A 13,905-nucleotide genomic window follows, 5' to 3' on the forward strand; every position below is an offset into this window, starting at 1 on the left:
CCCACATCGATCCCCGGGAGATACGCCACGCCTGGTCCGGCCAACGGCAAGTCCGGGGACACGTACGTACTGGTCCACTAGCTCCTACGTAGAGGATCGAGCTTGCCTTCTGTCGCGCCGGCAGCACGGGGACGCAACGCCACGCCGGCACCGGCCCCGTGTGGCCGCGCCCCATCCCCATTCGTGTCCTGGATCCTGCCGATTTGCCGTGCGCCGGCCGGCGACGACGTGCCTGACGGCTGACCACTGGTGTGCGCGTGGCGCGGCGGCGTACGGTGCGCCGGAGGACCGTGACCGACGCGACGCCCCCTTCCTCTTCTACCACGATGACAATTCCAATCGCCGTAACTCCTAGCACATGACGTGCTCCTGCTGGTGCAGCTGTGCAGATACAAAATCCAAGAAATCCCGAGACAAGGTGGTCACGTCTGGTGGACTGGTGCAGGTAGGAGTACTCGAGAACATGCAACATGTCATTGTACGGTAGAGTACATGCGAGAACCGGGACGGGAGGGACGCGAGGGAACGAAGATCCTCCAGAGCTGCTCACAAACACCTCGCTTGCAGCTGGCAGGCTAGAAAATGCAGCCTTGCCAGGGCGAGACACTGCTGCATGGCACGCTCCTGCACGCAGTAGTAAAATTCAGAGTTCATTTTTTTTTGAAACAAATTAAGGCCTTGTTTAGTTTAAAAAAATTTCGGATTTCGCTACTGTAGCATTTTCGTTTTTATTTAACTAATATTGTTCAATCATAAACTAACTAGAATCAAATCGTCTCGCGATTTACAGACAAACTATGTAATTAGTTTTTGTTTTTGTCTATATTTAATACTTCATGAATGTGCCGTAAAATTTGATATGACGGAAAATCTTGAAAACTTTTTGGATTTCGACAAGGCCTCAGAGTTCACTTCACCCCGCACCAATGCCGGTTCGTACCAGTGTTACGTACGATTTCACTGCTCCCTTGCTCAGTGCCGGTACCATCTTGATCAGTTGGGTCAATTCCTAAACAACACCTACAGTACTGCTATGGTGCCTATCTCCAACTTCACTACTGTACCTCTACCTGTACTCCACTCATCATACTCCTACTTTAACAGGAGATTCTCAGAGTGGCCCAAAAATCTGTAGCCTAGATTTTCTACAGGTACTGCGAGGACAACCAGAATCCAAGCCGTTTGATACGATGATGAATGGAATGAAGTGATGGATGGAATGGAACCCTGCTCTTGCGTCTTCCTCCCCACCCCCCACAGACACAAGGCCCATTGTTGCACAGTCACACCATTGTGTGCTTGCTGCATGCTCCAGGAGGCTTGCAGAACCCCGAGCTTGTGCTGCTCAAGGGATACCATTACCATCTCCCAAAATATGCACAGCACACTGCACCGCACCCAATTGTAAGACCAGCAGAAACTGACACGGGCACACGGCCCCGTTTGTTTGGTGCCTGCATTTCCTCACCGCTAGCTCTACCTCCCCAACGGTTTTTCTCACATGTCGAAAAAAACCGTACAGAAACAAATCCTGCTCACCCTGTAATTCCTGTCTCTGCATTCTGCATTGAATTGCCTGACCAGAATAATTCTAGAAAATGAAGGCATGGGCCTTGTTTAGTTCCGAAGAGTGAAAAGGTTTCGGTACTGTAGCACTTTCGTTTGTTTGTGACAAATATTATCCAATCATGGACTAACTATAATCAAAAGATTCGTCTCGTGATTTACAGCTAAACTGTGTAATTAGTTTTTATTTTCGTCTATATTTAATGTTTCATGCATGTGCCACAAGATTCGATGTGACGGGAAATCTTGAAAACTTTTTTGTTTTCAGAGTGAACTAAACAAGGCCATGGTAAAAAAAAAAAAAAAAGACACCCTTGGCAGTTTCTTCTGCTCCTGTGTCCTGTGTCCACATGAACACACACCGGTCTGCGTGGAGGAGAACGCATTGCGAGGGGAGCAGCCAGCCAACTGCTTCAGCAGACGCCCCTTCCCCAATCCCGGAACAGGCCGGAGACGTGCAGGTGCAGGGAAACCGGCGCAGGCAGCAAAGCCAAAAGTGCAGCACCAATGCATGCTTGCTGCAAGAGCTTCCGGTGCTGTTCCTCCATGTTTCCTGTGCTGTTCCTCCATTGCATTGGGTCTTGGACTCCTGGGAACGCATGCCATAGCTCCGCCTCTGCTCGCTCGCACAAGAGCCAGCCATTCTCGTCATGTGACTCTGAAAGAAGCCCAGCCTGCCGAGTGGCTAGTGCAGAAAAGGTCCAATGCTTGCTGCTCGCACTGTGATTTGTGAAAGGGACAGATGCAAGCAAGTGCGACGGCACTGGTATAGGAGGTGAGGTGTGAGAGGCCCAAGAAGCCTAGCTTTGGTGTTGTACTCTTGCGCTTGCAGCTACCCTACCCAGTACACAGGGCAGAAGCAGCAACCTTCCAAACAGGCAACAGCAAACCGGAGTGAGTGAGAGAGTAGAGAGAATTCAAAAGATGGAAGCCAGCTTCATACGCTTGGCAGCTTCTGCTGTGTTCCTGCTTCTGCTTGCTTACATTACATTACAACATGTAGGATACTAGTACCACAAGTGCAAAATTTTACTCATCAAGAATGTCACTTCACAATGCATCACTAAAACTAGCAACAGATTTGCGCAAATGAAAAACAGACAGCAGCTAGCACAGAATAAAGTGAGATTTTCTCAAAAGAGTACTACCGCAAAGGCAAAGGGCCGTGTAGCGTTTGAACCGGAAAGGACCACAGGCAGACCGGTGAGTAGTGAGCTATATACAGTATATATAAGGCTGTGCAGCAGCTCCTGTTTTTAACCTGAAACGATGGTCTGTAAGCTGTAACGTTCCAATTCCAAAGCTCTCAGCTTTGAAGCTGCCGCAGGACTGGTCAACACAGAGCCACTCTTCTCTTCTGCCTTGTGCCTTGGCGAGGACGAAGCCGGGTTAAAGGTGGGATGGCGTTCTTGTTTGGAGCCTAGCTTCTGGTCTGTTTTGCAAGGGAGATTAGCTAGCTTCAATCAGGCTGTCTGTGCACTAACATTCTCTAAGATGCTACCCGGCCACTCATATTCCTTGGACAGGCTGGAGAAAGAGTTTTTTTTTTCTTTCCTTCCTTGTTTTTTTGGATGTCAGTATCTTCCTTCTGTTTGGTAATAACATCACAAGCTAATACTGTATATAGTACTGGTAGAAGTAGACACTAGACAAGATACCACATCTGTCAACTTAAAATTTAAGCTCTGCCTGTTGACCAAACAAAAAACTGAAATTAGACTATATATCTGAAGAATTTTATTTCATTACAGCATTACAGGGATGTTGCATGTTGACCCACTGCTGCTGAAAGATGCCAACTACGTACAGTAGAGTACTACCCTTTTGCTTTACCGGACAGCGACTACAGTCTCTAGCTAGTCTTTGTGCCTTTGTGTACATGCATGCTCTAGCTCTAGCTTCCCTGAAGTTAGATAGATAGAATAGATGTGCTGAAGGTCCTGAGATTTTTCCTGGAAAGTCATTGAGATAAGATAAGCCTCTTTGTCTTTGGGCATGCATGCATGCATCCAAGCGCAAGGCAGATCTGCTGCTAATACGATGATGCGTTCGCCGCTTTCCGTGGCAAAACGCAACGACTTTAGCCGACCCTTTCTTCTCCTGTTCTCCAGCACCTTACATCTGAGGAAAAAAAAGCTCGGTTGTCTTGCTCATTACTCCCGTCACTTTCACCAGATATATGCATACAAAATGTAATAGCTACTAGTAATTGCTCGTTTCCACTTTCTAGCCAATTATAAGAAAAAACCAGAACCATATATGAGGCCTGTGAGTGTCAGCAGCTTGTGTCATTGTGTGTGAGAGACAGGCAACAGCCAACAGGGCAGGAAAGCAATAGCCAAGGACCACCAACAAATTGCTGGATGTGTGGTTTTGCAAACAGTCAAGGACCACCAACAAATTTCCGCAATTTGCGTGGTCCATGCGATTCAGTACGTCTACCAACGCACGCCGTACTGTAGTGGCGGGAGCAGCAGGCCGGAGTTGGTGTTGGTATTCTGTCTTCTCAAGATAAACGCTCCTGATTAGTTGTTGTTCAGACATGGGCTGCATCTATCTACTGAAACGATGTTTTACAGCCTCATTCAGGACTTGTTCAGTTAGCAAAATTTTGGTTTTTTTGGCTACTGTAGCACTTTCGTTTTTATTTGACAAACATTGTCCAATTACGGAGTACCTAGGCTCAAAAGATTCATCTCACAAATTTCAGGTAAACTGTGTAATTAATTTTTATTTTTATCTTTATTTAATGCTCCATGCATGTGAACAAAGATTCGATGTGACAGGGAATCTTGAAAATTTTTGCGAACTAAACAAGGCCTCATTTGTTTGTTCGTTCATTGGTTGGGCAACGACTCACAATCAGTCACGTGTCTATCAGTCTATCCATGGAAAATTGAAAATGTGCCTCTACTACTAAATTGGCCGGCGCAGAAAACTAATTAAAGAGGAATTAACTTATTTGGCTTCCTAGAAAGAAAGGAAGCAAGTCTTTTACAAGTGTCAATGGAAAATGAGGGTCATAGGACCACCACCACCACACACACACAAATTCTCCTGGAGAGTAGTCAAATGAGACGTCCCTCTCCTGGAGATTATGACTGGGAATGATGAGGTCGCCTGCTATTTGATGTTATCTCTGCACAAAGGGGTCAGGGATATGCTAGAGAAAGGAGCCAAAGAAAAAAAAAAGACACAAGTTTCCTTTGAAGTGCATTTTGCAGGGATTTCAGAGCTTTGTGTTTGGCAGGCATGATTGGTTTTCAAGTGCTGCGGCACAACTTCTTCTAGGCCATCGATTGCACCCTTGCCTCACAAATGCTTACATTTTAATATGCACTAGTACTCACAAAAACAAACAGCTTAGTAGTTTATTGAAATCGAAATGGCAACCTGGACGGTTTTTTTTACAATATAAAAAACTATAAACTCAAATACTAGGGTCCTAAAGATTCAACACGTGTTTGAAGCAGCAGTGTGACTCCCCTCGGAACCTGCTCCATGAATGGAATGGCCTCGGATTCCGGCTCCAGAAAACAGGGTGGGCACCTCGATCGATGTCGTCCGTCGTGCGCCCCCCCCGCCGCCCCGCCCGCGTGAGACCGGCCACCCCACGGCGCGGCTGCGGCCGGCGACGGCGTGGTTCCTCCACCGGCACGCCGGTACGGCGGGAAAAGGCGACGGCGGCACGCACGCCACAGGCAGCACACGTGCGCGGCGCATGGCGGCATCACCTTTGCTCGGTTCCGTGAAACTGACGCTGCGCGCGGCCATTTTTGTATCTGTAGTGTTGATAGAAAAAAAAAAGCAAATGAACGAACGCGCGCACGCACGCGACGTCGTACTCGTACGCGCACGACGACACGACACCACGGGCGGGCGGCTCGTATTTTATTCTCGTCGCCGCACGGCGCCGGCCGCCCCGCCGGCATGGGAACAGCGACAGGAGCTGCGCCGGGGCATCACTCCCTCGATTCTCCTCTTGGGAAAGGTCGAAGGGTGACCAAACCAGCACACCGACAGTGACATTTCTGGGTGCTGGAGTGTCCGTCCGGCCGGTCGTCCCCGGTCCGGTTTTGGACTTTGGAGCACTACGGCAGTCCACTCATGCTGAATCATCGACGTGTTGGGATCGGATCGGACTCATCGGACACAAAAAAAAAAAAAACAAAACAATGTGGGCACTTTGTAGTTTCGAATTCGGACGTTTTCGGCGCGCCTTGGCAACACAAGCTACAGCTAGGATTGTTGCCGTCAACGCGGGCGGGCGACAGAGATTCTAATTCCACAACCCATGTACAGTACAGTATGACGCTTGGCAGTTGGCAGGCCGGCGGATGGTGGTGCTGCGGTGTCCAGGACGACGTGAGCGGGCGTGAGAAGGTAAGCGACAAAACGGCTGCTGCCGCTGCCGATGGAGCGCTGTCCCTGTCGCTCTCCCTCCCGGCCACCTCTCCTCCCGTCCACTTGTAGCCTTGTCTAACCGAGCGCGGCCGGGATGTTGGCTGCGTCTGCCTCGTCGGCCGTCGCCGCCCGCGTCGCGCGCTTGGTTGCGTTGCTTCTTCGTGCCGCATCCGGCAGCCAGACCGTGCGTGACCCATGCATGCAACAGCGTGGCCAGCAGTGCCGTACAGCGCCCTGCTCCTACATGCACGCAGTCATGCGGACGCACTAGTCATGTGGCCAGAAGCCCCATGTATAGCTTTTGAATGGACCAAGGCAATGGGACAGTAGCCCCATGTACCTCTATTTTTATCTGACCCGTCCCAGTGCCTCCGTGCGCGAAGAAGAAGCCACTACCACCAACGGCGGCACGTACGTACCACAGGTCTGGCCTTCACAAGCTTCGCTTCCATGACAGACCTGCTCCCTTGGACTGCAAATCGAATTGAACTGTGCACATGCATGTGTGAGTTGTGACTCTTCTCTTGCTCTCCCTCGTGACCTCGTCTCCACAGTAGGTTTGGTGTTTGATTTCTCCAGTGCTCTTCTACTACAGTAGTTTTTGTAGTACAACAGTTACTAGTGATGATGCATTAGCTATAGTTTAACAGTCGTAATAGGCCTTGATTAATTTCCAAAAAAATTTGCAAAATTTTTCAAATTTTTCGTTACATCGAATCTTGCGGAACGAATTGCACAATCCTACCCGTAATTTGCGAGACGAATCTTTTAAATTTATTTACTTCATGATTGGACAATTTTTATCAAATAAAAACGAATTTACTACAATGTTTATTTTGCCAAAAGTTTTGAAACTGAACAAGGCCATAATCATTGCCGCAACAAACGCAAAACTGGACGGGACTTCACAGGACAGCTTAACAGCATGCCTCCCCACGTCTCGCGCTCGTGGCGTCGCGTGTTGCCGCCGTGTGCGGCCGGCCGCCGGCATCCAAGCTTGGAGGTACAGTACGTACGGAATACTAGCAGTAGCCAGGGTAGCCCCAACGTGCCTAGGGTTACCGAAAGCGGGACAAAGCAAATTCCGCTGTTTGATGCGGACAATGCAAAGTGTAACTCGTGGCCACTTCAGAAGTATTTTGATTAGTCTCACTTCAGTAGTTATACTGTACCATATAGTACTATCATTAAAGTATGCTCGCCGCATAGCTTAAGTCTATCCTCAATAAAAATTTCATAACTAAATTTCCAACATACTTTGTCATGAAACTTCGTCATGACTAAGTATTAATATTTTGGAAACATTACAAGAGAGTTTCATATACTCCCATAAAATTTTTCTCATTTCTCTTTATATAAATAAGGTGTCACATCAGTATATTTAATATATATAAAACTCTAATAAAACTTCGTTAAGACTCGCCTAACTAACTAACAAACTCCCTGGTCAGTGGTCACCTAAGTGGTGGTGTGGTGACTTTTCAAGCGTGAACGAAAATATCTCGGACGCCCTAATTGGCTCCGCAGCGCTCGTGCACAGTAAAGCTCCTACTACGAGTATGATATGATAGACCAAGAGCATTAACAAATGTTCTAGGCCGGGAAATAAAAGGACAACTTTGTAGCAACATCAACATCACGCTTCTTTCTTCAATCAGACACCACTACAACTATTCTGAAAGCTGCTTACTACAATTTTCTTTTGAATGCCAGATGGAGCTAGCACTGTTTGTCAACTATAGCCCACCACGTGCTTCCTCTCTATAAAATTTAGATGTTATTTTGGACAAAGTTTAAGTCAAACATTAATAATATAAATCATTAATAACGTTTTAAATTATTGAATTTGCGAATATGAAAATTATATAAATAGATTTATCTTAAAAAATGCTTTCATAAAAATATACATATATCATTTTTTATAAATATTTTTATAAAAATAAAAGGTCAAAGTTATGTTTTGAAGACCGTATTGTTGTCCTCAATGACATCTAAATCTTATACGTAGGGAGTACTAACGTAGTACTTGGCTGTGTAGGCTATAGGCCTCTGTTAGCATAAGCCTTGATTATTACTCTCTGCTCCTTTTTTTTTTAAAAAAAAAGGTTAGTCTCTGATCATTTCCCTACCTTGAATACTGTCAGTTTTTTGCATGTTGCTCCACTACACTATTTGACCAACAGATGTGAACCACAAAATAGGGGCGCGGGTGGAAATTCCACAGGACAGGGCAGGGGGTGGCCTTGCCTTTTATCTGTCGCCGGATCCAAGCGGCCGGCCGGACCGCCGGACAGGAAACAGATCGCGTCGATGGCACGTACTCCGTACTTACTACACATTCACACATGCCTGGACCCGCAACCCCTGCCATTTTGACTCGGCGGACGGTGTGCGGCAGCAGCGGGTGGTGCTGTGGTGGTACGAATCAATACTACAGTACAATGCAGCCAACACGAGGCCGAGGCCTCCTCCTCCGCCGCGGGCCGACCGGGCGGGGCCGCCGCGGCGTCAGCACACAGCGCTCCGCGGCTCGGGATGGCTTTAGCTTGTTCCGCACTCAAAGCCGCCCCCGTCCCGAGCACGGACAGGCACACGGCCCCGGAGTGGCAGCCGGCAGCGTACGGGAGCACGTGCGTAACGTGTGCGCGCGCCCGCCTAGGAAACAGTGGTCGGCACACCTGGCCACCACGGCCCCGGGGCCGCGACGGCGACGCCGCTTGACCACTCGCTCGCACGGTCGGCCAGCCCGGCGTCTCCTCTCCTCTGCCGGACTCCCCCTCCCGTCTCCACTGCCGTCCAGCGCACAGCCAACTAGGCGCCACGACAAGACGACACGAGTGTGAAAAACGAAACGGACCGGACCGGACCGGGGTGTTTTCTCTGCTGCTGCGACGGCCGACGGCGTCGTGGACTCGTGGCGTGGGTGGGGCGCGGGGCCGCTCCAACATTCTGCGCCGCGCCGCCCGTGCCTTGCCGTCGCGTCGCGTCGCGTCGCTTGCTTGGCACGCCGCGCGATCGGACGCCGCTGACGGTGACGGCTGACGCTGACGAATCCACTGTGCAAGAGTGCAGCCCCGGTGCTGACTGGCGCGCAGCAGGCAGCCTTGGGAGGCACAACACAACTCGCCGCAGGGCATGCAGACGAGACCAACGGGGGAGAGACACGAGGGCGATACAGGGCACAGCCGACGGGACGTGATCGTGACAGACTGGTCTTCCCTTCTTCCACGAGATCACCAACAGCGTCCGTCGTACACTACCGCGGACTCTTCTCGTTGCTAGCGGCGTGTCCCGACCCAACCTGTCTGTCTGTGTCACCCACAGCCAAACCAGCGTCGCCGTCGCCGTCCGCCGACGACGTGGCAGCCACGGTGGTGGCCCTGGACCGTTTGTTTCCTCGACGACGCGGCTGGCAGCACGTCCATGCCTCGTTTCGTAAAGTTGTCTTTTCGGCGGGGGCCGAGGCGCTCTCTCTCTCGCGCGCGCGCGCGCGCGGGGCGTCGGCGACGTCAACGTCCGCCACGCCGCTCCGGCGCTCCGCTCCCATCCTGCTGCTCCCATCGCGAGCGGCGATGGCGAGAAAAAGACAAGGGAGGATATATTCCGACCAAACCGGCTGCACTGGTCCATGGTAAAGCTGCACCTGCAGCACGGCACGGCGACGTCGTCCTTGGTGCTGCTGCGGACCTGCCCCTGCGCAGGCACCAGGCATCAGGCAGGCGATCAACAAGATACCCGAACCAAAGGGCGGTGGACCGTGGATGGATGGATCACGGATGGATGGACATGGAGGAGCCACCGTCAGCCGTCGGCCGTGGGACGGACGGGAGGGGGAGGCCCGGCCGGGGTGCTGGACAGAAAGGGACGACAGAGAAAGGAGGTGGAGAATTCCCCGTCTCCTTCCTAAAAGGCGAGCACCACCGCACGGCGGCCTCCATCGGCCGGCCGATGCCGATCTCGTCCCCCATGCTTCATTCCTTCCTTCCAAAAGAAAGGAGGCACCACCAGGCACGCCGTCTTTCCATGTATCCTTCCTGCTTCCCCTGCAACGCAGACGCTAGTGTGCTGCCTTTCGCTCCGACGTGGCTGCCGGTGAACAAAGTTTTGGCCAGTACGTGTAGTAGAGTTCCTCTGTTTGTCTGCCCACTTTTGAATTTTGAACGGGAGTGCATCCGTCCATGCACGCTTACGTAGGAGCACAGTACAAACGGGGCGTTCTGTCCTGGCCGCCGTGCAAGCAAAGGTGGTCAAAAGAGTCCAAGTGGGGAGAGAAAGAGGGGGGATTTGCAGGCGAGGCCACGCACGGTGGCAGAGCCAGCCAGCCGATGGCACGGCGGCATGCAGCCACGGTCGCTACCCTCTCTCAAGCTCTGCTCTGCCCACGAGAAAAAAGGGGCAGGTCGGTTTAACTACCCAAAGCAAAGCCATGCCTTTTCCTGTCTTTGTCGCCGGCCGCCGCGACGAACACCTCGGCTCGCCGGAGCACGGCCACGCCTCGCCGATTTCTCGACCGCTCGTCGGCCGCCGTGCCCTCGGTGCCTCGAGCCGCGACGCACGACGGAAACCCCGCTGCCCGGCGCCAGTTTCAACGCGAAGGGAAAAAAAACAAAACAAAAAACGCAGCAGCCAGTCATCAGGCAGGGACGGGGGTTAAATGTGCCGGTGCCGCAGCGAGATCCTGCCAGCGACCACGACCGACTCCGGCATTTACTGCAGCAGCGTACGGCCTCGGGGCCGCGCAACAATCGCGGGCCGTATCGGGAACCAACCCGCGCGCCGTCCGTCGCCCGCCGTCGAGCTCGCGTCGTCTCGTGCCACCAGTCACCACCCACCCACCGGTCCACGGCGGCAGGGAGAGGAGGCGTCAGACAGAAGCAGAGACAAACACGTTCCTGCTGAGCAAACGAATCGCTAATTACTCATAGCTTCATTAATTCTCGCCGATTACTGATAACTCGGTAACCCGGCCAAGGACTCACTTCTTCTTCCTCCTTGGCGGGGGGATGGTGCCCGGCACACATGGCAGCAGTGGCGGCGCCGGCGGCCACAACACTACGCTGCCGAGCCGGACACTTCTTTATCTCAACTTACGCTAAAAAAGAATACAGCAACTAGAAAATAAAAACAACAAGAACGGAAACAAAATTGGCCGGACTAGCTAGGCGAATCCGGTGCGCAGAGAGAGAGAGAGAGTTGGCGGGGCAGGCGGGAGAGCTAGACGACGGGAAGCGGGTCGATCTGGAACAGGTCGGTGATGTCTTGGAAGAAGTCGTCCACCTGCTGCCACCTCCCCGGCGACGCCGGCTCCGCGTCGGACGGCCACTCCTCGGGGCTCCCCGCGGGGATCGACGGCGCCAGCGACAGCGGCTCCTCGGGGATGTCCGCGAGGAAGTCAAGCGATGGCTCCGGGAAGTCCGCGAGCAGGTCGAAGTCGGTGTAGAGAGGCGGGAACTCGCCGCCGAAACAGTCGTCGGCGGAGGAGAACGGGCAGCCGAACACGCTGCTGGTGCCGCCGCCGGTTGACTCGTCGGTCTCTGGGGCCGACGCTGCTGGGATTGCCGGTGCCGGAGAAGTCGTCGGTTTCTTGGCGGCCGCCTTGGTGCAGGTGTCGTCGGCGACAGCGGAGGGCGGGAATGAGCGGAGCACGGAGGTCGGGGAGGCCGCCGCCGCGTGGGACTCCTCGCCGGAGTCGTACGAGGTGGCGGACGAGGAGGCGTTCTTGGACGCCGCCGGTGCTGGTGCCGAGGCCGTCGCCGGCGGCTGCGGGAGGCGCTCGGCGACCTCGTCGGGGACGGGGACCGGCGCGTCGTCCACCTGCTCGAAGTTGGTGGTGGCGTCGGCCCCGCGCAGCTGGATGGCGGCCGAATCGTACACCTTGGCGGCCTCCTCGGCGGTGTCGAACGTGCCGAGCCACACCCGTACCCGCCGCCACGGGTCGCGGATCTCCGCCGCGTACTTGCCCCACGGCCGACGCCGCACGCCACGGAACCGGGGTTCCGCCGCGGCGCCGTCGGACTTCCTCTTCCGCCCGGGGAGGACCAGCCTGGTGGTGGTCCTCTCCCCAGCCGCGCCCGCCATCGCGGCAGCCGAGGACGCCCCGGCCCTCCCGGCCGGGGCCTCCTCCTTCACCGCCCGCTCCAGGCGGATCTCCTGCACGTAGCGCTTCACCCTCCTCCGCGCGACGGCGTCCTCCTCCGCCTCGTCGCTGGACGAGTCGGTCGCGTCGTAGTCGTCGCAGAAGACGCGCACAGTCCTGGGCCCCGGAACGGCGGAGCCCGCCGCCGCTTCCCTCCCCTTGGCCGCCGCCGGCGCCACCTCCACCGCTCGGGAGGTGACCTCGACGTGCTCCGTCCGCCTCACCGCCACGAACATCTCCTCCTCCATAGGCCACATCACTCCGCTCGCATTTGACTTCGGCACCAAGCTTGTCCTCCTCCTAAAACCCCTCAAGAACCCTCTTCCAAGGCTTCCGGAAGGCGATGGCACGGCCACCCAACTTCCTACGCCACCGGAAACCACTCCTCTCTCCCGAAAGCCCCGGCGGACAAGCTCGCGGCTTTCGGAGGTGGAGGCGAGGCGCCGGCCGGATGGGGTGTGGTGGGGTGGGGGGTGGTGTCTCTGGCACCGCCTGGCCCTGGACTGCTGCTCTGCGTGCGTGCTTGATGCGCTCGCTGTCGCTGTTTTTTTGTTGCTGCTGGTAGGCTGAGAGCACCGGAGTCCGCCCCACTTTTATAGCATCCGCGAGCCCATTTCGGGAAACCCGGATTTTTGTTTACTCCTCCAATTTTTATTTTATTTTATTTTTTTGCTCGCTTTCCTGCGTGCCTTTTCCTACTCCGGCCCTTTCACGCAAAATTTCCACCAAAAAGGACGTTGTTTCAAATTTCGAAAGTGTAGTCGAAAAATGGCGAAAAGTGAATGCTCTCGCCTGGCTTGCTGGCTGCCTGTTTTACAGCAGGCAGTAAAACAGATCGACGTACTACTCGTAACCACCTGGCCCCGTACGTTTTACTTTCCCCACCAAAACACAGGCCGCACAGGCAGGCAGGCAGTAATTCCCCTGCAAAGGACCCACCTGTAAATGACAGCAGAGCGGGGGTATCCAACGGTACCGGGTCGTATCCCCAAACTGGACCCACCTGCAAGCGACGCGGAGATTCTAGCGGCGGCCGACGTGCGGGAGAGCGGAGCGCTCCAGCCCGCCGCATCCCGCGCGTGGCCACTGGATGTGCGCCGCGTGTGCGACGACCCCACGTGTCAGGGACGGTCACGTGAGCCGGACTGACCGCGGGTGGGGTTAAACTGTGGTCAAATCTTTGGGGGTGGGGAAAGGCCGCGCGGCGTGCAGGTTCTTTTTTTTTTCCTCCTCTTCTTTTTTCACCGCGGCCAACCGGCCGCTCCTGTCCAGTCCAGTCAGGGAACGTGCAGTAATTTCGGGATTCACGGGATGGTGATGTCACGCGTGGTTTTTTGGTTGGAGATATTTTTGCCGGGGTTTTTTTCCTGCTGATGGAACTGTTAAGCTGATCCTAATCTTTTCAGTTGGGTCCCTCTGGTGGTCTCCCTCAGCCTCGAAACATCAAGCGGCTGCTTGCGTGCCAAGGCAAATGGGAGCCTACCCACCTACCCCGGCAGTGATTTTTTTTTGGCCCCCCTTTGTTTTGAATTTGAAATGGGTGCTTTTTCGTTTGCAAGCTTAGAAACTGAATGCTACTATTGAGCATAAATAAAATCTAAAAAAAATCACAGGATTTGATTTTCTCCGATCTTAGAGATACACACATGCTATGTCATAAATACAGTTGGCACATAATGTCGAAACTGATCTTTGCTGGCGTGCTTATGTTCTGGCGACATATGAGGCATACTAGAAGGTGTGGTGGGTAGATATTTTTTTATTTACAGCTTTGCACCGTTGTGCAAGCTGAAAATGCC

General features: G+C 53.5%; 1 protein-coding gene across 1 annotated transcript; it reads right to left on the reverse strand.

The window, feature by feature from the left end:
- On the reverse strand, window positions 10,867-12,685 carry LOC8079479 (ethylene-responsive transcription factor CRF2). The gene has a single exon (XM_002457060.2). It carries the CDS (start codon window positions 12,361-12,363, stop codon window positions 11,185-11,187), a length of 1,179 nt encoding a protein of 392 aa, XP_002457105.2. The 5' UTR covers window positions 12,364-12,685; the 3' UTR covers window positions 10,867-11,184.

Source organism: Sorghum bicolor, chromosome 3, assembly GCF_000003195.3.
Source record: "Sorghum bicolor cultivar BTx623 chromosome 3, Sorghum_bicolor_NCBIv3, whole genome shotgun sequence".
NCBI classification, from domain to species: domain Eukaryota; kingdom Viridiplantae; phylum Streptophyta; class Magnoliopsida; order Poales; family Poaceae; genus Sorghum; species Sorghum bicolor.